This window comes from Hibiscus syriacus, unplaced genomic scaffold (assembly GCF_006381635.1).
Source record: "Hibiscus syriacus cultivar Baekdansim isolate YM2019G1 unplaced genomic scaffold, ASM638163v2 tig00002840_pilon, whole genome shotgun sequence".
NCBI classification, from domain to species: domain Eukaryota; kingdom Viridiplantae; phylum Streptophyta; class Magnoliopsida; order Malvales; family Malvaceae; genus Hibiscus; species Hibiscus syriacus.
The window spans coordinates 7,389,755-7,415,014 of NW_024061947.1; the positions used below are offsets into that span (position 1 = coordinate 7,389,755).

General features: G+C 34.1%; 2 protein-coding genes across 2 annotated transcripts; both read left to right on the forward strand.

Annotated features, from left to right (window-relative positions):
* Positions 1-5,271: 5,271 nt before the first annotated feature.
* LOC120153622 (AT-hook motif nuclear-localized protein 28-like) lies at positions 5,272-6,189 on the forward strand. The gene has a single exon (XM_039165539.1). It carries the CDS (start codon positions 5,317-5,319, stop codon positions 6,187-6,189), a length of 873 nt encoding a protein of 290 aa, XP_039021470.1. The 5' UTR covers positions 5,272-5,316.
* A 1,285-nt stretch (positions 6,190-7,474) lies between these two features.
* LOC120152292 (MADS-box protein AGL24-like) lies at positions 7,475-22,660 on the forward strand. The gene is made up of 8 exons (XM_039164550.1): positions 7,475-7,586; positions 21,035-21,113; positions 21,179-21,240; positions 21,317-21,416; positions 21,506-21,547; positions 22,218-22,280; positions 22,358-22,497; positions 22,648-22,660. Exons 1-8 carry the CDS (start codon positions 7,522-7,524, stop codon positions 22,658-22,660), a joined length of 564 nt encoding a protein of 187 aa, XP_039020481.1. The 5' UTR covers positions 7,475-7,521.
* The last annotated feature ends 2,600 nt before the right edge of the window (positions 22,661-25,260 follow it).

Sequence of the window (25,260 nt, forward strand, 5' to 3'; positions counted from 1 at the left end):
CACTTCTGACTTCGATTTAAGCCTAAAATCGACTAAACCGTAGCTCTGATACCATTAAATGTAACACCCTTAACTCATATCCGACCCGAATACAAGTCTGAGGTGTCACATTGACTTTTCAAAACCTTGACTCTTATAGAAAATCCCGGGAATTTTTAAAACTTTCATTAAAACGAAATACTTTAATTTACATAAGACCATAAAATACAAAATCGATCAGAGTATTTGTAATTAACACTTATTACATGCCAACATTCTATACATAACCAAGTACATACTTTGTCAATTACTTCTGATCTGATCTCTTAGTAGTATTGTTGTCCGTGCTACTTCTATTTCTACTTTTCCTGATTCTTGGTACCTACGTGTAAATCACTTACACGCTAAGTCATAGACTTAGTGAGGCAATAAATGAATATGCAACAATAAACTTATGAATGTTCATACTTACCATTGGATCATGACATTTCAGTATACATCTTTCTATCGCACGATAACATATAATGCACATACGAAATTTACCTTCTTGTATCACTTTCACTGTAAATATGCATTTCAATTGTATAGCCCATGTATATTATTGAGAATATAGGTATGTGAGTACATTGAGGTTGTGCACTAATGCTGTCACCACAGCTCATATCAATTCCCTCATGGGGCACCAAACCTTAGTTCAGTATTCATCCCGTAGGACTATTATCTATGTCCCGTAGGACCCCTACATCCCGAAGAACTATTATACCATCGACTCTTGGCATGCCAATTACACCTATAGTTCTTATATCGTATACTATGGGCATTATTGTTATATTTCATATGTTCATGCACTCATATCATTTCTCTTGTGATCATGTATCTCATATCACTTCATATCATGTTCTCATATCACATGTCATATCACATATCATATCACATGAACATATATATGTCTTATGCATGTATCACAATAATTATCATGTATGCATGTTCACCACTATTATATTATAAAAATAAACTTAGGGATTAGACTTATCACAAGTCTTATTCTATTATAATATACATATAGTATGCACTCACCTTAGCTTTGCTTTGATTCGATTCTAATCCTTTGATCGTTCCAGAATAAGCTTACTTTTAGTATCTACATAATCACACATGGATCTATATCATTATTATAACTAATATATTCTAATGGTTCATTCTTTAGACTAAGAGAAAAGTAAATTTCATCTTTTAATGAAGGTATGCATCGATGCACTACTGATGCATCGGTGCATAAAAGACATTCGATGTTTCATTATTAATGGGATGCATCGATGCACTACTTATGCATCGATGCATGAATTGCATTCGATGTTTTTATTTTAAAAGAGTGCATCGATGCACTACCAATGCATCGATACACCTTCAAACAATTTCTAGGTTTTAACCTTGATGCATCGATGCATTATGAATGTGCATCGATGCACTCTTCCCAGAATCCTCTTTTTGAACCCGAAAATTCATTCATTTTGGATTAAATCCTTCATGTTTAATCCTCTTTTTCATTCTTAACTCTAGTACACATCGTTAAACCAATTTATACTTATTTATTTCATCTTAAACCTTCAAATCATATCCTTCATATGTAATTCAAGAATTACATTAATAAATCAACATGTTTGAATTCTGCTTTTAACACTTCGTATATCTTAACTAGATTGATGACAAGTCAAATATAACTTTCAATTCTAGTTATGAACTCTATTCCAAGATTTCATTCAAGAACCTCTAATATTTAATCTTCTCTATCTCTTTTATATTTTGATCTTAAGATAACTTAAGCTTTCCTTAAGCTTAGTTATCATCTAATGATCAAAACCCAAATCTTAAACTTAACAAATAATTAACTTAGTAGAAGACTCACCTTTGAGCTTGGAGATACGGGAGGAGAGGAAGAAGAAGGAGAAGAAGTTCTGGAGAAATATCTCCCGACATGCTTATCTCTTAATAAAGAGATAAGATAATTATCTTTTAGATAAAAAGACCATTTTGCCCTTTAATTCCTTTAATAATTACTAACATTTTTAGGATTTATTTCCAGATAAATCATTGAACTAATCCATTCTTCTACTTTAATCACCAAATTCTGAAACTTTACAATTAAGTCACTAACCCATAGTTTGGGATGTTACAAAATATTTCAAATTTTAATGGTAATTGTTCAACTCCTAATTCAATTGTATTAGACTCACTCTAGTTTGAGTTGTACCCGTTATCTAGATAGATTATTTGATTTGTTATCTGATCCAATCTAATCAAGAAAAATATAGTTGACCATTGTTAACTGTTAACTATCGTTAACTCTTAATTGTTAATCGTTTGTTAACTATTGTTAACTATTAATCATTAATCATCAGTGACTGCTAATTGATTTTGATTTTTCATCATCATTGATTGTTAACTATCGATGACTGTCTAGGACAGTTCATCCAAAAGTCAAATATATTTTCTTCTTTTACTACTTTTTTTTGTTTTGATTTGTGTTTGCATTTTTCTATGTGAGATAATTTTTTTTTGTTTCTAGTTAACGTTTTTTGTTTAAAAGGATTTTAGAATGGTGGCCAACGATAATGATGACCAAGAAAAGCAGCGATCATGATGTAGTGGCAAAATCGTGGATTAGATTTGGGGATTGGTTTTGGGTATTCAAGAGGAAATTATCAAAATGTAATTATTGCATAATTTTGAGTATTTATTGTAATTTATAAAAGTACGGGTTGTTATTGTGTAAGTTGTAAAAAGTATATATCATTATTGTAATTTATAAGAAGTTTTGATTTTTATTATGATTTATAAAAAGGTTTGTTCTTTGTTGTAATTTGCAAAAAGTTTTGTCTTTTATTTTAATTTACAATAAGGTTTATTTTATTGTAATTTACAAAAAGGTTTGTCATTTATTATAATTTACAAAAAGGTTTATCCTTTAATTTAATTTTTAAAAAGTAGCGACGATAATAATTTTGTCATTTACACAATAAAATTATTATATTATTGGTGACATTTACAAATAATTAGTGATGAAATTTTATATTATTTGACGACGTAATTAATTGTCATTGAATACAAACTATAATGTGACAACATTCATTAACGTCACTAAATGTCTAACAATATGTGACGAAAATACATAAATCGTCACATTTGATATTTAGTGACACACCTAAGGTGACGTTCGCTGTGACACCAACTTTTACGTCACAAAATACAAATAGTGACATAAATGTCAGTTTCAGTGACAATATTTTAGACGCCACAAATAAACAAATTTGTTGTAGTGGATGATATTATCATTACTAGTGTTTTGGATATCAAGATTGATGATATAATTCGACGCTTGGGTGCTATATTCTCATTGAAGGACCTTGGAGAACTTGGCTACTTTCTTGGTATTGAAGTTAAGAAATGTAGTGAATATTCTTTTCTAAGTCAACACAAGTTTATACTTGAGCTGTTGATGAAAGATAATATGGATACAACCAATTTTGTGGCAAAGCCTATGACACTAACCAAGCTGCAACAGGATGCTGGCGATCTGCTCTGTGATGCTAAGGAATATCGCAGTATTGTTGGAGTATTGTTGTATGCTTGCCACACTCAACCAGATATCACCTTCAGTGTAAATAAAGTTGCCCAGTACATGCATACCCCTTGTCAGGGTCATCTTCTTGCTGTAAAATGGATTCTTTGCTATCTTGTTGGCACACTTGATTATGGATTGATGTTGTTTCCCTGTGGTGTGGATGTGATGGTGACAACATTTTCTGATGCAGATTGGGGTGGTAGTCGTGATGATAGAAAATTGATATCAGGATATTGTGTTTTTGTAGGCGATAACCTTATGTCCTGGACCACCAAGAAACAAAAGTTTGTTTCCAGATCCACCATGGAGGCAAAGTATCGTAGTGTGGTGGATGCAACAGCTGAGGTAACTTGGGTTAGTGCACTTCTTTCAGATATGGGGCTTACACATCAGTGTGTACAAGTCGTCTGGTGCAATAATAGTGGTGTTGTTGCCATGAGTAGCAATCCAGTGTACCATGCAAATGCTAAGCACATTGATCTGGATGTACATTTTGTGAGGGAAAAAGTTGCTGCTAAACAGGTGCTTGTCAACTATGTTCCAGCTAGGCATCATGTTGCAGATGGGTAAAACCGTTGTCCAAATCTTCATTTGAGCAATTTCGATCCAAAGTACAAGTTTTCTCATTTGGTCAAGGAGAAGAAAAAGAGTATAGAGAATATTAGAGATGTATGGTGTTGTTCACTGTTGTGCAGTTACTGTGGTTATTGTGCAGCTGAAAACTTGTTGAGTTGTTAAAGTTGTTGCCGAAATCTGTTAAGCTTGCCAACTAAGCTAGTAGAAAATTATAATTTTACCTATATAAGCTTGTCAATGTATTGTTGAAACTCAACTAATAAGAATAAACTTTTGGTATACTTGTAGTGAGTTTGTCAACACCCAGGATAGCATGCATAACGTATCCAACTTTCATAAAAAAAACTCTATTTTGATGAAATTAACTTCTCATTTCCATTCCTCTTTCATGACTTGGTTTCTTCATTTTCATAACATTTTAACATCTATAAAACTATAACATAATTAGTTAATTTTTATCACATTTTATAATAATTTTATACAACATACAATATACTCATAACTACGGATTTGAATTTAACATATTAATAATTTTCTTGATAAATATTCATTTCTTTTTTAAAATATGTGATTGAGATCAAATTTTATTTTTATTATATGAGAATGAAGTATAATATATGATTAAATATTTAGTTTAAAAAATTCAAGATAATATAATTAATCATTAAATTAAGAAAACAAAATATAATAGTTTTGACAAAATAAAATGGTCTAATTTAAAGAAATGATCATTCAATATATATATATATATATATACCAATCAGACAATTCTAATAGTTAATGTATTTATTGTTATATCTTAAGGTTTTAAATTTAAACATATCATATGAACATTCATGGTAAAATATTTAAAAGATTTTAAATACATACTATAAAAAAACATTTTGTCCGTGATGAAAATAATCCACTTTATTTTTTTTTTCACTTTCATTTATTATTCTGCGATAAAAGGAATCCAAACACTATAAATTTTATCTTTTTTTTTATTGTCCCATCCCTCTCACCATCTTTATCTCCTACAGGCTTTCTTCCCCCACATCTCATCCTGACTTGTTCCTTCTCTTACTTTAAAAAAAAAAAAAAACATATCCTCTTATTTTATTACAAATTCCCACATCCAAAAATCTCATCCCCATAACATGAAACGTGAATATGTAGAACCCAAAAATGAAAACCCCAACGCCATGTACTCCACGCTCCACCACCAAAACCACCCTTTCTCTCATCACTTCCAGCTCTCTCGCGACTCTCAAATCCTCGAATCCGATGACATCGCCACCTCCGCCTCCAACAGCCACCGCTCCTCTCTCCCCAGTGGCGGAGGTGGCGATGGTTCTATGGAAGTCATTCGTAGACCTAGAGGTCGTCCTCCGGGTTCAAAAAACAAGCCCAAACCACCCCTCGTCATTACTCGTGAATCCGACCCTTCGATGAATCCTTACATTCTCGAAATCCCTGGAGGAAACGACGTCGTCGGAGCTATCTCCCGCTTTACTCTTCGGAAAAATATTGGCATTTGCGTGCTTACTGCTTCCGGTGCCGTTTCCAATGTAACGCTCCGTCAACCTTCGAGCACTCCAGGAGCTACCGTAACTTTTCATGGTAAATTCGACATATTATCTCTCTCCGCCACTCTCCTCTCCCAGGTGACGTCGTGTCACGTGCCCAACACGTTCTCCATCTCCTTAGCGGGTCCTCAAGGGCAGGTCGTCGGAGGGTTCGTCGCTGGTTCCTTGGTAGCAGCTGGCACGGTGTTTATAGTAGCGGCTACGTTTAACAACCCTTCATATCATCGGTTACCTGGAGGAGGAGGAGAAGAAGAAGAAGAAGGGAGGAATATGGTGTCGTCAGGTGGTGGCGGTGAAGGACAGTCGCCGCCCTTGTCTGGTGGCGGGGGAGACAGTGGTCACGGTGGTGGTGGGGGAGATTCTTCTGGGGTTTCGATTTATAGCTGTCATTTGGGTGGTCCGGATGTAATTTGGACTCCAACGGCTAGACCACCGCCGCCTTAGTGACGACTGTGAACTTCAAAGTTTTATCTTTTCAGTTTATTTTCCATCAATGCAGTTCACATCTTTTTCTTTTTCTGTATTACGTGGTAATCTGTATTTTCTGTTTAATCAAATTATCGTTAATAATCTGTTTAAATTTTAATTTTGAATTGTTAACCATTCTTCATTACTTTTCTTTCATACCATAATTCAAAATCAAACTTCTTTTTTTCTTGGTTTTACATGTTAGATATATATATTACATTAGCAAACTCCAATATTCGTGAGGCATTGCATTGCTTTGAAGTATGGAAATTTGATCCATCATTCATACAGATCACTGCAGCTGCAATCTTTTGAAAGCAGCAACACTGACCGAAAGATAATGCAGCTGAGTTGGGATTCGATTCGATTCATCTTTTTTTTGTTTTGGGGAGTGAGTTTCTTCATGTGGATAAAGTGTAATCCAGAAGAAAACATGGCTAGGGTTATGGCTGCCAGTTCTCTTTTCAGTACTGCTACTGACCTTTGCTTTTTATCCCCCCCATGTATATGTGTTATTGAATGCTCTTTCCAGCTGCCCCACTTAGAAATAGTATTATGGAGTATTTCTTTTTTTCTTTCCAATCTGATCTGATTATATTTGTGTACTTTGGTTTGTCTCTTTCTAGCTAATTCGCAGAACTTGAAAGCTTTGTATTTTTAAGAGAAACTTCGAATCCAGTGTTCGAGAAATAGGCGTGTGAAAATTATTTATTTTGAAAATGGAACATTTGATTTCATGAATAGGAAAGTTTATTGCGAGACTTTTAATATAAATTTTACAATAAAATCCAAGAAAAAAAGTGTCCGTACCTCAATAATATTTCATATTATTAGAGAAACTTGCTGCTGCAGATGGCAAAGTTACTAATATGCACAATGTTGAATGATTGAGAAAGAACCTTGCAATGAAGACCCACATAAAACAATTATTTTCATAATGACCCATGAAGCACACTCAAAATATTTTTAAAATTAGTCTTGGTGTAATATAATGAGTGTATACTAAACCTCTACAGCTCACTCTTCATTGAAAAAGAAAAGGTTTTTCATTGAGCAGAGAAATATGCAAGAGTGTGGGATTTGGTTTAACCAACTGAATGTTGTTCTAGAAAAGCAGTACTATTTTATGTCCTTAAAAGGCTATTTTGGGAGGGTATTGTTGGATCTTCTGGGAGAGTATTTTGGTAGACATGACGAGGGAGAAGACCAAGATCAAGAAGGTCGACAACGTGACGGCGAGGCAAGCGACTTTCTCGAAGAGAAGGCGAGGGCTTTTCAAAAAGGTGGAGGAGCTTTCGGTTCTTTGTGATGCTGAGGGTGCTCTCATTGTTTTCTCTTGCTACTGGAAAGCTCTTTGAGTTTTCTAGCTCCAGGTATATTCTTCATCAGCTTTTGATAATATTCTTCTTCCTCTCCTTTTAATTACTTTCTGACTGCTTAAATCATAGCCATAGGTGAAGATAAACAGCTAGGGGAGTTCTTGTACTAAGCTTGCATAACAAAAATAACCCTTTGATGATATTGAAGAAGAAGCAAAGTCTTAAACAAATCTGTTATACAGATGGGTGATCTTTGTTTTGTTCAGTTCCCATAGATGATGGAGGCTATGGTACTGTGTTAAATCTTTTGCATAAAATACTCTCTCCCTCTCTCTTGTAGGATAGGCATTGGTCGAATTTTTTGTCCTTCTTACCCGACTTAAGAATAAAGGAGCCTTCACCCAAGATCTGATTTGATCTGATCAATATAAAAGTTTATCGGATCCGATATATAATTTAGTAATCTGACCCAATCTGATCCAACTCAAAATAATAATAAAATTATTATTTTTATTTAATAAAAATAATAACTTGATTGAAAAAATTTATATATAAAGAGATATTATTTTAATTATTTCTAATATATATATAATGTAAAATTATATATATTTTTGGGTCGAGTTAGATATTTTTCACCTTAAATCCGATTCCGACTCGATTTTAAATTTTTTTAAAAAAATTATACCCAATCAAATCAGATCGAATCGAAACTCGTCGAATTCGATCCCATACCCATCCGTAGTTCCTTGTTTCTTATACCATCCGTGTGCTCCTTGGTTATTGGTTCAGTCTCTTTTCCTGCACATTTAGCCAGATAGTTTATCCATTTTTAACTCTACCCTGAAAATTTGAACTTTTTTACGTTATATTTATATATTATTAGGATTTTAATGGGGTGTTAGACAATCCTAACTCATTTATGTGCGTCGTATTTATCGAAAAATAATCCTGATTTTTTTATTTACGTGTCATATATCTTTAGAAAAATTTTATTAATCTAATATCATTTGTAAAAAGATGCTAATAATGATTCGTACCTTATCTTGATGTGACGTTATATTAGCGTAAAACGCGGATCATTATCCGTGCCTTTTTTCAAACTGATACAAGCGCAAAAAAGCATGGATCTTTTATAATTGTATCTGAATTTCTCGGCTTTTAAACTTTCCCCTCGGTTATAAATAAGACTCTCTCAACCCGTAAACATCACTCATCAATTCCTCTTATATTTTCTTTACAAGTTTGTTCGATCTTTCGTTATAAGATAATTTTTTAATATATAATATTTTTTATATATGATTATTTGAAAAAAAAAATTATTATGCTAATTATTTTTTATTATTTTTGTGGTTGTAAAATTAGAAAGTGTGATCATACGTCGAAATATTTTTACCGATATAGTAATAATATAAAATTATTATTTAAATTATTTACGTTTATTTTTAAATATTTTATTGTTTTATATTTTATTTATTTAATTAGGCTTATTTCAGGTATTATTTTTGCAGATATAAGACTATATCTTTCAAATTCTCAGAATGACGCGAATTTCAGCTATTGTTTACTATGATAGAGAAATTCGGGAAGTTAAATCGGCTTTGTATTCACATCAAATCATTCTGTTAAAATATCCTTCAAGAGAAACATAACTTTTAAGGAGCTGATAACGAAGATTTTAAGGAAGGTTAATGTTGGAAGTACTAGAAGACTGTCGTCGTTTTAGTACGAATTTCCAACATCAGTGTTTTTGTTAATTTATAAAACGTTCGAATTATCGAATGATGATTTTGCAATGATGGTTGATTATCAAAATCATTATTCAGACGTCAATATGGAGATGTATGCAAAGTTTGTTGAAGTGTGTATTGTTCGGGGTATGTCATTATGCTCACACTATGGGTTAGTAGGGATGCACAAAGTCGGATTTAAATCCGATCTGGATCGGATAAAAATCGATCCTATTTTTTCTCCTAGCCAAAAAATCAGATTTTAAAAAAACTGGTTCGGATCCTAATCGGTTTGGAGGGCCAGATGGTGTAACTCGGTTTGAAAAAAATTTGGTTTTTAAAAAAAATCGATTTTTAATCCGGTAAAAAAATCGGTCGTCCAATTTTTCCCAAACCAGTTATATTAAAAGCTAGTTTTTAAACCCCAGACCGGATTTTTTTCGGATAAAAAATCGGTTTTTTATCTGATTTTTTTTCAAACTGGTTTTTAATCCGATAAAAAAAACGGTCGTCCAATTTTTCCCCAAACCGGTTATTCTATCCAGTTTAAAAAAAAATCGATTTTTCCCAAACCCGATTTTGAATATTTTTTGCGCAAAATCAGATATTCGAATTTTTTGTACATCTCTATGGGTTGGCTCAACTAGTTGATCAAGTTGACAGCCCAACTACAATAATGCGTAATGATTTTAACGCCATAATGGGAAATACACATCATGGTGACATCCCATTAAGTTCAATGGGGAGATATTTATCAGCAACTTCTTACGATCTGTACCGAGATGGGTCTACAAACAATTCGTGTGGCAACATCGCGTCTAGTTCAAGGGGAAGATATTCATCTGCCAATTTATTTGACCTAAATATAGAGATTTTATCGACGCAATAATCTGTGTAGTTTTCATTTGACACGATGGTTTCAAGCTCCAGGAGGAGGCATTCTACTGTGAATTTTTTCGATCTCAATGTCAAGATTCCTTCAAGTTCAAGGGGAATGCATGCAAGTACCAGGTTGTTCGACCTAAACGTTGACAGCATGGAGGAACCTCCATCTCTACCAGAAGAACCGCTTCGTGAGCCAAGTATGGATGGTGCTGAGACTGAACTATTTGTTCACCCAGAATCACCGAAGTTCAATATAGACTCCGATGACGATGATGTAGATGAAGCTTCCACAAATGTGGTACACACTGAACCTCCAGCACACATGTATAAAGCTGACTATGGTGCAATGTATGGGTCAGAATTTGCGGATATGCCTAATGTCGGTGACTATGGATTTTAATCATCAATAATTAATGGTGAGTTATATAACGGAATGGAGTTTTCAAGCAAAGAAGAAGCGATGACGTCAATTAAAAATTACAATATGTGTAATTCTGTTCAATCCAGAGTCGACCGCTTTACGACCAAAAAGTATGTCTGCCACTATGTCCAACGTGATAACGGATACAATTGAATAGTTCGTGTATCGAAGAGGAATAACAATATATGGGAACTAACGATATACAACGATCCTCACACATGTTGTGCTGGAGGGATAAACCAAGATCATCCCAACTTGGACTCCGAAATAATATGTCAAGCCATTATACCCATGGTAAAAGCAAACTCTCATATAGTTATTGTTGTGTTAATTTCAACTATACAATTGCGGTATGAGTATTCCGTCTCATACAGAAAAGCATGGATGGCAAAACAAAATGCGATTATAAAACTTCACTGTGAATGAGATAAATCTTATAATGAACTATCAAGTTGGTTTAGGGTGGTGCGCATGTTGAATCCAGTGACAGCTATGGACTTCAAAACTTGCCATTTATACCATAATGATCGAGTTCTTCGCAATCGATGTTAATTCTACCGACTTTTTTGGACTTACCCACAGTGCATTAATATTGTGAAATACTGCAAGTTTGTGGTCCAAATCGGCGGGACATTCTTGTATGGAAAATACAAGCAAGTTTTACTATTGGCAGTTGTCCAAGATGGTAATCGCAACATTCTTCCAGTTGCTTTTTCCTTTGTTGAAGGATAATATACAGATTCTTGGGCTTTTTCTTCCGAAACTTACGCTCATATGTTATCACGAGGAAAAAATCTGTATCATTTCAGATCGCGGAGCTGGGATCAAAGCAGCAATGAATTCTTTGGGTCCAATGTGGCAACCACCCTATATCCAACATAGGTACTGTATTCGACACATTGCTGCGAACTATCATGGAATGTTCAAGAAGAATGATGAGCGCCAATTACTTGTGCGTATGGGTATGTAAAAATGATATTATTTTTTTCTTTCAATCATTTTCAATTTTTATAGAAACAAAGTTAGTAAGTTCTATATTTGATGCTCAGGTTACGAACTATTACCTCAAACATTTGAGTTCATGCTTCAAGATTTAAGGGGGAAGAACGAGAAAGGATACGATTACATCAGCCTCATCAATGAAGAAATGTGAACAAATGCATATGATGGTGGATATTAATATGGACACATGACAACCAACTTAGCAAAGACAATCAATTCGACCTTAAAGGGGGGCATGTCATTTATCTTAACGGCTTTGGTAAAAATGAAATTGTAACACCCCCAACCCGTATCCGACCCGAATACGAGTCCGAGGTGTCACATTGACTTTTCAAAACATTTACTTGTATAAAATAAGGAGTAATTTAAAACTTTTATAACATATAAATGACTAACTTACATCAAATACATTTACATTATTGTAAAAACCGACCAGAGCATGCATAATTCACTTATTCATCTACATATAACTTATTCAAAACGTTTACAAAACTATTCAGAGCTTATACAATATATTCTTTTGAATACATGCTAACTAGAACTTTATATACAAAAAGACATTATTCACCTATTTTCTGATTTGACATTCGGTAAGGAGAATTGACATGTCTTGTTCCACATTGCTCTTCACTTCTCTTGAAACCTACATGTAAATCACTTACACGCTAAGTCTATGACTTAGTGAGGCAATAAATATATAATGTAAACTATAACTTGTAATAATGCATGAACAATTACTGCAATCATAGCATACCCAAACATATATATGTTCATCCATCAAATCCATACATGCATATAATTATCTTCATTCCTATCATTATCATTTTATTATCATTCATATTTCTATTCTCTTGTTTCTATGATTTATTATGTTCATATCATATATCTTATAACATATACAATAATCACTAACACACAGATATCCTGTCATATAATTCATATTCCAAAACATACATATCCCATACATTGTATTCAATATCATCTCTTATTAGCCCATGTACACATGTGAGAACTGTAGATATGTGAGTCTATTGAGGTTGTGTACTATGCTGTCACCACAGCTCGTATAATTCCCACTAGGGGCGTGTAGAATTTGTCCCGAAGGACCACGTTGATGTCCCAAAGGACTACATATAACACATATGTCCCGAAGGATGTCCTGAAGGACCGCGTAGACCCTCAATTCTTAGCATGCCAACTATACCTCTAGCTCTCAATACACATAACATGGGCATTTTCACTTATCTCATTTCACTATACATTTTCATATCACATGTTCATATAAGCTCATAGCTTCTTTCACATATACATGTAGACATATGGCTTCTTTTCATGTAATTCATATCACTTTTCATATTCTCATAGGATCACATAGCTCATATATACATCACATAGCACATACTTCTCATAGACATATAAAAACATAGATCCTCATCACATCACTTATATTACATGTTCATATAATCATTTATATATATACCGCATAGCTTATATCACTTTCTCTTGTCATTACATAAGTCATTATTATTTATATAATTTATGATCATATAACTTATATCATAGAGTCACATCATCACATAAATCATATCATATAGAAAAGAACATAACAATACATATTCACATACTAACAGCTACCAACTATACTTATTTTCATGCATTCATAAATTCAAAAAATGAAAATAGACTTATCGCAAGTCTAATTTCCATATAATCATATACTATAATCATATGCACTCACCTGGCCTCACTAGTCAATATCGCTTTTATGATTTCCTTTCTTTCATCGTTCGGGAACTTGTTCATGTTCGATATCTACATAATCATACATTGATACATATCAGTATTCCATTAATATACTCTAATCTATCATCTCTTACACCAAAAGAAATGTCTATTTTAATTTTCCCTTGAAGTGCATCGATGCATTCTACAGTGCATCGATGCACTCTACAGTGCATCGATGCATTCTTTGACATGTGCATCGATGGACTACCCATGTATCGATACACAAATCACCTTCGATGTTTTCATTTTAAGGGGGTGCATCGATGCACTCCTTATGCATCGATGCACTAATTGCATTCGATGTTTCTTCTTTAAAGAGTGCATCGATACTCATTGAATGTGCATCGATACACTTGCCCAGAATTTGCATTTTAAGCTCGAAAACCATCAACTTTTCACTCAATTCTTCTATTTTAAGCCCCTATCATGTCATTAAACTCAATTACCATTACTTAAACAAACTTATATCTATATAAACCATTTTTATCTTCCGTATATCATCATGATTCTTAAAATTTAAGAATCTTGCTAAACTTTCAACTTTGTTATTAATTCTTTCTAACTTCATATATCTCTTATTCTTAGTGACGACAAGTCAAATTCCTTCTCAATTTTCATTTATTAACTCTTTTCCAGAAATTCATCTAAAAACTCATTTTCTTTAATCTCTTCTATATCTTTCATCTTGTTGCTTTAGAACAAATTAAGCTTTCCTTAAGCTTAATTATCATCTAATGATCATAACCCAACCTTAAAATCAATAATTAATCAACAAACAAAGAAACTCACCTTTGAGTTAAGCCTTCACGTATGAAGAAGGAAGAAGAGAAGAAAACTCTGGAATCTTTTCTCTCTTCCCACGTGGTTTCCTTATCTTATAAGAAAAATAAAAATCTTCCTTGTCAAATGTCCCTTTTGCCCTTCAATTCATCTAATAATTATTAACAACTTTTATGATTTATTTCCAAATAAATCATTGAACTAATCCATGGTTCTACTCTAGTCACCAAATTCTGAAACTTTACAATTTGATCACTAACCCAGTATTGAGGATGTTATAGAAATTTTTGTTTTGGAGCACTTTTTGTGAAGTTCGGGGGATAAGCTCAAACATGGATACAAAGCGGTTATGTCTATCACCCTAGATTAGTTACATATCTACGAAAAAAGAATTGTTGCATCAAATAGAATGTCTATAACAAGCTTCTCTATAACGTATTAATTGTTTCATGTCACAGAGATGCCGCAACCTTTTCAAGGGATTGAAGCTAACTCGTTAAGAGTTAATCTCCGAGACAGATGGTGCGACTGTGGGTTTTTTCAAGCTCTGAAGTATTCGTGTTCTCATGTAATAGTAGCTTGCTCGCATACCTTTCAAGACTATAACCGTTTTGTGGATCCCGTATACCTACTATCAGAAGTGTTTAAGGTATATGAATTTGAGTTCCCCCCATAGGTAATGAGAAATACCCTAATGAGGAAAGACAAACATAGATGAGTGAGAAAACTGTATAGGAGGTGTCTGTGCGATGACCATTGGTGGTGAGGCTGGACCCGCCAAATAACCTGCATATGAACCCAAGTTGAATATGCAAATATAGAACCATAATATCCTCTGGGGGTCATATAACTCTGCGACGGTGGCGACATCTAGTATGAGAATGACGGTGGCGGCATCTGATATGGTTGCGGAGCCATATGAACTGGCTGCAGGGTGTACATCGTTGCAGATGATGGTTGCTATGAAGGTTCTGGTGCTACAGCTGTCGACGAATCGGAAGCATTTGCTCTCTGTCCACAAGTTGGGGGACGATGGGGTTGTGACGGTAGACGTCTCTATCGACATCGATGAATGCTCTCTCTTCGTGCTTCATCGGAAAACATGAACAAATTTACGTTACTCTTGAATCACTCATAATAACCATATGCAACAGTCAGATGGTCCATATAAATGGGTTCCCTATGGGGATTACGCTGACATCGATCCTCTCATATCATGACTCACTGATAATGCTTTAGCAGCCAATCCACATATTTTTTACCACGTCGATTGGTGTTATGCAACTCGTCGAGATTTTGAGGTGCTTCCAGAATTGATTGTACAAAACCAAATTGTCGGAGTACGCGATTAGTGGGGTGGCACTCGACAATCGCATAATAGATCAAATGGACCACCATCATCCAAATATCTAATGGGTCCCTTAGTCGTGTGTGATGCAAATCCTCATATCATCAGTACAATAAGTAGCCCATTCAAACTAAAACAATATATATAATTCTTATCAAAATAATAATCTAATTATATAACGATAATACAAAATAGATTTTCAAACATTTAAATACATATCTCCGTGCCAGCTTTCTGATCAATTAATAGCCTAATTGATTCTAATTCATCAAGTAAATCCCAATGATCTTTCCTTGAAATATACTACCTATTCAATGAAATAATTTTTATTATATACTAGATAAAATGATTAATATACGAAATCATTAAAGTAATTATCTTAATAATAGCGAGAATACGAATGTGTTCTTCACAACCGGACATAAAAAATGTATACGATACTATGCTCCTATAATCAGTAGCTCGACACATTTCCCTATACAAGAATGCCAAAACTGTCGAGCCCTAACTCAGTGTTCCAGCTAGATGAAAATCAACGAGATGCCGCAACCACATACAGTGAACTTGGTTGCGCGATTTGTCCGGCATTAGGAGCTCTCCTATCAATTATAGTATGTATGTCCCTGCATATATTTTTACCAACTCTTCTGAGGCTTCGTTACTCAAATGCTTGAAATTTGCATCCAACCACTTTTACGAAATTCGAACCCTGTTAAAATTTGGCGGGACACCTACTAGATATCTTGACACAATGAATTCTAGTTACCGTGCGCTACCCCTGAAAGAACATCTCCATCTACTGGAAGCCCCATTTTAAAAATACAGCAGACCGCCTTCCATTTTATAACTGCAAAAAAATTAATATAAAACAATTTAATAAAATACTAAAATATTAATTTAGTAGAGTATAGTATAATATATTACATTCTAAATAAAATTTGACCGGATTTTAACTTTAAGAGGATTTGGATTTTGATTGAATTTGAGAGGATTTGGTGTGGTGAAATAGAAGAGAGGGGGTAATTATAGGTTGTGAGATGAGGTTTGAGCGGATGTGTATCATTAATTGGGGGAGTGTGAACGGTTGAAACTTAAATGAAAGGTGCAGATAGTGATTCGCGCCTTTTCGGTGCGTGTCAATTTTACAAAAAAACGCGGTTGTGGCGCCAGCTGGCGTAAGGCACGGATCATCATCCGCGCTTTACAACACGTGGCGCCATATCAGCGTAAGGCGCGAATCATCCGAGCCTTTCTGGAAAGGGTGCTAGATCGATAAATTTTTCTCTAACGGTGTCTAACACGTAAATAAAAAGTAGGGATGATGATTTGCACCATTTGCAGACATAATTAGAGAAAAATTTACCGATCTAGCACCCTTTTCAGAGAGGCGTGGATGATGATCCGCGCCTTACGCTAATGTGGTGCCACGTGTTGTAAAGCGAGAATGATGATCTGCGTCTTACGCCAGCTGGCGATATATCAGCGTAAAATGCGAATCATCATCCGTACCTTTCTGTAAAACTGACACGTGCCAGAAAGACGTGGATCACCATCCGCGCCTTTCATTTAAGTTTCAACCGTTCACACTCCCTCAATTAATAATACATATCCGCCCAAACCCAATCCCATAACCTATAAATACCCACTCTCTACTATTTCCACTACACCAAATCCTCTCAAACCATATCAAAAGCCAAATCCTCTTAAAGCTAAAACCCGGTCAAATTTGATTTAGAATGTAATATATTATATTCTACTAAATTAATATTTTAGTATTTTATTAAATTTTTTATATTATTTTTTTACAGTTATAAAATGGAAGGCGGTCTGCTGCGTTTGGATGGAAATAATATCTTGAGGCATTTTGCTGATACGATAACATTTTTATATTCTATTTTAATTTAAATTATTAGTAATAATTTATTTATTTTTATTAGTTTATATATTAATTTTTGTAATATTTATTAAATTAGGAGAGAGACTGTATATTAGATCCTTTTATCCGCAATCTTAAATTAGAGATACAAAGCTGTGTTTAGTTGTATTTAGTCGAGGATGAATTCAGTTCCGTAGCTAGATATGAATGCTACTGTAACGTAGAATCCAACCTGATTTCTGCATTAGTCGAACGGTGGAGACCGGAGACACACACATTCCATCTTCCGTGCGGAGTTTGCACGATTATGCTGGAGGATGTTTTCATGCAGTTGGGGCTTTCGGTAGATGGAGATGTGCTTTCAGGGGTGGCGCACGGTAACTGGAATTCATTTTGCCAGGAATATCTAGGACGTATCCCACCAAATTTTATCGGTGGTCGGATTCCGTTAAATTGGTTGGATACAAATTTCAAGCATTTGAGTATCGATGCCTCGGAAGAGCAGGTAAAAGTGTATGCACGGGCATGTATACTACAGTTGATAGGAGGATTCCGTTATCACGTTGGACACATTAACAGACATACTTTTCAGTCGTAAAGCAATCGACTCTGGACTGAACAGAATTACGAATATTGTAATTTTTAATTGCCCTCATCGCTTCATCTTTGCTTGAAAACTCCATTCCTTTATATAACTCATCATTAATTATTGATGAGTTAAATCCATAGTAACTGACATTAGGCATATCCGTAAATTCTAGCCCGTACATTGTACCATAGTCAGCTTCATACATTTGTGGGAACTTCATCTACATCATTATCATCATTGGAGTCTATGTTGAACTGCGGTGATTCTGGGTAAATGAATAGTTCAGTCTCAGTGCCATCCATACCTGGCTCACGAAGCGGTTCTTCTGGTAGAGATAAGGGTTTCTCCACGCTGTCCACATTTAGGTCAAACAACCTGGTACTTGCATGTATTCCCCTTGAAATTGAAGGCATCTCGACATTGAGATCAAAGAAGCTCACAATAAAATGCATCCCCATGGAGCTTGAAGTCATTGTGTCAAATGAAAACTGCAAAGATTGTTGCGTCGATGGCATCTCCATATTTAGGTCAAAGAAATTGGCAGATGAATGTCTTCCCCTTGAACTAGACGCGATATTACCATATGGATTGTTTGTGGACCCGTCTCAGTACATATCGTAAGGAGTTGATGATGAATGTCTCCCTATTGAACTTGATGGGATGACACCATGATGCGGATTTCCCATTATGGCGTTAAAATTATTACATATTACTGTAGTTGGGTTATCAACTTGATCAGTTTATTGAGCCAACCCATATTGGGAGCGTAATGACATACCCCAAATAGCACGTACTTCAACAAACTTTACATACATCTCTGTATCGGCGCCTGAATAATGATTTTGAGAATCAACCATCATTGCAACATCATCATCGTTCGATAGTTCGAATGCTGTATAAGTTAATAGAAACATTGATGTTGGAAATCTGTACTAAAGCGACGACAGTCTTCTAGTACATCTAACATTAACCTTCCTTGAAATCTTTGTTATCAGCTCCTTAAGAGTTATGTTTCTCTTAAAGGATATTTTAACAGAATGATTTGATGCGAACACAACGCCGGTTTCATCTTTCCGAATTTCTCCATCATAGTAAACAATAGCTGAAATTCGCGTCATATTGAGAGTTTGAAAGATAGACAGTCTTATATATACAAAAATAATAGTTGAAATAAGCCTAATCAAATAAATAATATATGAATAAAAATATAACGCAATAAAATATTTAAAAATAAACTTAAATAATTTAAATAACATAATTTTATATTATTACCGTATCAACAAAAATGTTTCGACATATGATCCCGCTTTTCAATTTTACAACCACAAAAAATAATAGAAAATAATTAGTACAATAAGTTTTTTCAAATAATCATATATAAAAAATATTATATATTAAAAAAACTACCTTACAACGAAAGATCGAATGAACTTGTAAAGAAAAGATAATAGGAATTGATGGGTGATGTTTACGGGTTGAGAGGGTCTTATTTGTAGCCCAGGGGGGAAGTTTAAAAGACGAGAAATTCAGATACAATTATGAAAGGCGCGAATCATGTGGCGCCAACTGGCGTAAGGCGCGGATCATCATCCGCTCTTTACCACACGTGGCGCTATATCAGCGTAAGGCGCGGATCAGCATCCGCACCTTTCTGCAAAGGGTGCTAGATCGGTAAATTTTTCTCTAACGGTGTCTGACATGAAAATAAAAAAAGTAGGGTGATTTTTTGGTAAAGACGCCCTTCAGATGCACTCATGTTCGTTAAGACAAAAATGATGTTATAAATCGAGGGAATGATTTATAAGATGAACTAATTGAAGATAATTGTTTTGCATATTTTAAACTATATTAATATTAACACATAATATCAAAATTTATCCTAATATTTGATTAAATAATTATTTTAAGTTTTACTCTTTTTTATTAAACAATAATGATTCTTGATTGAACGAAAGCGGTTAGTTTACTTTTGTTGTTTATGTGTCAAGATTTATGTATTCATTTCTTTAAAAAAAATTATGTATCCAAATAACCGATATGCTATATGACACATCATCACTTTTGACACATAGTAAATCTCTCATCATCACTTTGGATACATTGTATGTGCCACGTCATCACTTTAGACACGTGATATGTCAAGTCATCATTTGCTATGTCATCACTTATGTACACATAAAATATGTCACGTCATTATTTAAATACATGTGGTATATGTCACGTCATTGCTTATGTACACGTGGCAGTACTGCATCAACACTTTGGGCACATAAGACTTATCATGTCCATGATAAGCATTGACTGTTAGTCAACTAACGATTTCCTTCGAGCCAAGATTATTTTGATTCAAAATCAAACGTTGGATTAAATTAATTCAGAAAAAGAAGAGAACCCAAATGATTACTTAATTAAATAGTAGAAGTGAATTTGACATTACAAGTATGTTACCTTTGAGGCTTTGACATAAATATATCCTGAATCATTTTCCTAATAGTTTTTTTAGTTAATGTTAAAACTGGGATCTAAATGGTTATTGCAAACTTGTTTTCGATTGTGTTTATTATAATTGTGGATATAAAGAATACTATCGTGGTTATTGTGGGTATCACAATCATACAATAACAATTTCTGATGATACTATTACCACCATATAATGGTGGTTATTTTTAATAATAGACTGTTATTTAAGTCCCAGGTTATAGTAGCATATTTAATGTTATGGCAGCTTTTTGCATTGCGTTTTATAATAGCGTGGTTATAATTAACCTTGTAAGAGCTGGCTGGTGTGCGTGGGTGGATTCTAGTGTTTCGACTTTAACCTCAGCTTATGGGAAGTAGTACTAGTATTTGTGGATTTTGTTCTTTAGAGACAATGCAAGAAAAACTGATTCAGCTCGATTGCTTGGTTCATGTACTCCTAATTTAAGATTCATTGTGAAGTGTAAGTGTAAACCCACCAACATTTAGCATTTTAGCCTACATTCCATTTATTGCTAACTGGAGCAAATAATATCTGTTAGGCATGGTTTTCACTTGAATAAATCTTTTGTTTATGCAATATTTCCCTTCTTTTTTTTTTCTTCCTGTGGCATGAAGGATATACTGGGAAGGTGCCATGCGCAGACCAACAATCCCAACAAATTGGATCAACCCTCTCTCGGTCTTCAGGTGATTTATGAAATTAATGTCCGTACTATGCACTCATTATTTTGTTCTTTCTTTTCTAAATTTAGCCGGAAAACAGTGATCAGATGAGATTGAGCAAGGAATCTGCTGATAAAACCCTTGAATTAAGGTCAGTACTCAGTGACTTGTTGACTGTTGTTGAAGGGAATTTGACGTATAACATATGATGTCTTTGTGTAAAACAGGCAGATGAGAGGAGAAGATCTTCAAGGGTTGAACATCGATGAATTGCAGCGACTCGAGAAGCTGGTGGAATCAGGAGTCGCGCGAGTTCTTGAGACCAAGGTTCATACGAGTTCATCTGCAAAGTGAATTCTTTACTTTGTCCATTGTAATAATTTTTTTTTTTTTGTATTCCCATTTTTCTCTCTCAGGTTGAACGTATTATGAACGAGATCTCTTCACTAGAAACCAAGGTTTGTACAACGGATTGTTTTATGTATATACATTTTGACATTCGCATATATTTTTCTGTCATGTTTTTTTTTTTCATTTTTCATATTTTGTGCCGTTTAATAGCATCATACTGGCATTGTCGGATCTATGAAAATTATTATAGAAATTTGTTCGAGATTATGATTTGAATTTCATTTGGTGTCGTTTAAGAAGTTTATGGTTTAATTCTTTGGAGATGAATTGTTTTAGAAGAAAAAAATAGGAATTTGTGGTGAATACAAAGATTCTTGAGATTTACAGACCAAGGCACATGGAGAATTGGAGGAAGGTTATTGCTTCTCCCAAAATTTTTGATATAGTATTTTAGGTATTTTTAGTTTAAAATTAAGTTTTAAGTTTTTGCCTCTTCAAATTTTGAAAATAAATACTTAATTATTTTCTATTATTTTGAACTTAAATAATTTTTTTTTTATATTTAAGTCTTACTCCATTCACGTGGGGGAGATGCTCAAGTTTCTTTCTCTTTTACAATTTTGAGGACAATGGATTTATTCTTTTATTCTGATACTTTTTTCGTCTGGGACTTTCATGTAAGATCTGTGTTCAATTTTGTTTAGTTTTTATTTGCGATTTCACATCGAATTTTGTGTTCTTTTATGTGCTTATTTATCTCTTCGATGATAACGACAGGGAGCAAAGTTGCTGGAAGAGAACAAGCAACTTAAAGATAAAGTAAGCAGACTAGTTACCATGGTAATATGTTGAATACTTCAATTTGCAAGTAACTTATAAAAACATTGGCAAAAGATTCTTGGTATGTCAATATTCAGTTGGCGACATTGTGCAAAGACAAGATTTGTCTTAGCAGATTCAGATGTTGCAACTCATCGGAGTCTGCCAGTAATGTTTACGGTTGCAACAGCGGCCCTCCACCTGAAGATGATAGCTCCGACATTTCACTCAAACTAGGGTAAGTTAAATAAATCGAACTTCGTGATGAATATTTATTAGGTCGAGTAGTAAAAAATTCAATAATTTTAATTTCGAGCATTGTGTATAGATAAAATAGAGGTTGCAAGATTTGTGCTTAATTGTTTTCTTTTTTTGAGTTCTTTTGCAGGCTTCCCTCTTAAGCTGAACCCTTGCAAGAATACGTATATATGATTATATGTATTAGGTTTAAAGAAAATATGAACATATAATATATATATATATATATATATATATATATATGATATTTTGAGATTGGAAGTTTCATCTTAGATTACATTGAACTTGTTCTAGTACTTGTATATATTTGGATACATTTACATGTATAGTATTTCATCGGTCCATGAAAATTTCACACTAAATTATGTATCTTCTCATCTAAACTATACATCTTTATACTATTTTTCCTTACGTTCAAAATACACATTGTTTGATTCAAGCAACAAAGGAGGAACTTTGATCCACTAGATTTAAGATTTTAATTTAAAAATTATTTTAAATGTTATTAATGGTTGAAAAAAAGAAGAAGTAAAGATGACATTTTTGTAAGACAAATTATCCAAAAATAAGAATCAGTGGGGTTCGATGAGTGAAATAAAGTCATCTCTTTTGTTTAGGAAGGTAAAAGGAAACCTTGTCATCTTCCTCTATTACTCATCTACCTCAATCGATTCCAAGTGAAGGGTAGTTTTTGAGTTTCATCTTCCTCTATTAATTAGTCATCTCTTTTAGCACTCGTTGATCTGGCCAACACCCTACTTTTGGTCGCGCCGTCCATTCCCCTATCTAGCACAAGCTGCTCTGCCTGATGATACCCAATTATTCTACGACACCATCAACCCATCCTAATCTACGTCGTACACTCCAATGCCTTTTTCTCAAATCTGCAACCCCTATGCTGCCACCTGACTTTAACACCAAAATAAAACCCCAAATCATTAGACTTTAGATTGGACCCTAAAATCTTTGAACCCTAGATCATACCCCATAACCCTCGTACGGCCGCCCATTACCATTTATATTTTCGGATTTATTTATTATTAAAAAATACAAATATAATAATAAGCACCATATATTAAACAAACCTGAATTGAAAATCAAATAAACTAAAAATTTAGTTACATGTTTAATTTATTCAATTAATTTGGTTTAATTGTCTATTTGTCGCCTTCAAAGTAAATATCGTTATTTCAAGATTAATTTTATTTCTTTCTTTAGATTTAAGCATGTGGCACCGGTGGTTTAGTGGTAGATTAATATCCTGCCACGGCCCGGCTGGTGCATTTTCTTTTTTAATTTGTCCCCCTTTTTTTTCATTTAGCGGTCGTCTATGCCTTCGAACGTACCTAAATCCCGTTGTCAATTGAATGAGAGACCAATGGTCTTGATCCGCCCGTTCATCCATCGAAACTGCTTAACACATTCCATCTTGAATCATCAAAGTCCAGAACTTGCTTCTCCTTTTTTAGTTTTTATAATGGCTTCCCTATAGCCAATAACTTTGTAACCCTGCAAAATCAACAATGGTGTTATCTTCACCTAAACTTCTAAATTGATAGTCACTCACTGGCCTCCTTCACCTACACTGTCATCTTCTCGGACCAAAACCAACGAAAACAATAGAAGCTTTGCTAATCTAGAGCTAGTATCGTCTTCTCCATTTGTCCACTCCACGTACACTTGTGAAAGAAAATGGTGGAAGCTTTGCTTTGATTTGTATGGCAGCAGAAGTTTCGGGCACTCCCTCGTAATAAAAGACTGAAATTACCAAACGAGCATTCTCAACCTCTTTTCCTTCACTTGCAATCCCCGTTTTCTTTTAAAGCTCAAAGAGATAGTCTCTGAATTCTGATCAAATATATCTTCTTTTATAGTGTTAGATTTCAGTTTTGAAGATGGCTGTGGTGGTTGATGGCTTGGGATTGTCTGTGAAGATTCATAGGGGCATGCAAGAGAGAGACAGTTCTCTGCAACTTTTGATGCTCAGCTGCTATTTCCATTATAATTATAATGGCTAGCGGTGAGCTCGACTAGAAAAAACCGAATTTTTCGACTCGATTCTACTTGGAAAAAAAACTCAACTCGAATTGACTTCGAGTTGCAATTTCATAAACTCAGCTCGACTCGAAAAAATTTCAAATTCGAGTTGTAAAATGCAACTCGAATAACTCGAAATTTTTAGTAATTAAAGGATTTATTTTTAAGTTTGAGTCGAGTCCTTGGATTTTATACATATACACATAGGGGTGTATTCGGTTCGGTTCGGTTCGGTTTTTTACCAAAAACTGAACCGAACCGAAATAAACGGTTTTCAATATTTAAACCGAAACCGAAACCGAATAGTTAAAAAACCGAAAAAATCGAAACCGGTTTTTTCGGTTCGGTTCGGGTTTTTCGGTTCGGTTCGGTTTTTCGGTTTTTCAATGAAAAAATCATTTGAAACTATAATTTTTTTTACAAAAATTGCCTATTCGGTTCAATATGAAACAAATGGGTTCCATATGGAAAACCCGAACCGAACCGAATCAAAAAAATGAAGCCTTTAAATCGAACCGAAAACCGAACCGTTTAAAGCCAAACCGAACCGAACCGTTTTACTCGGTTCGTGTCGGTTTTTCGATTTTCTCGGTTTCGTTGCTCACCCCTATATACACATGTATGAACAAAATATGAATAAGTATATTTGAATTGTATATATGGTTATAAAAAGTCAATTAAATTGAAATAAAATAATATTTTAATA

Coding starts and splice junctions, on each gene's coding strand:
- LOC120153622 (XM_039165539.1), top strand. CDS start 5,317: ATGAAACGTGAATATGTAGAACCCAAAAATGAAAACCCCAACGCCATG.
- LOC120152292 (XM_039164550.1), top strand. CDS start 7,522: ATGCTGAGGGTGCTCTCATTGTTTTCTCTTGCTACTGGAAAGCTCTTT. Junction 21,241..21,316: donor GATAAAACCCTTGAATTAAG/GTCAGTACTCAG, acceptor TGTGTAAAACAG/GCAGATGAGAGGAGAAGATC. Junction 22,281..22,357: donor TAAGCAGACTAGTTACCATG/GTAATATGTTGA, acceptor GTCAATATTCAG/TTGGCGACATTGTGCAAAGA.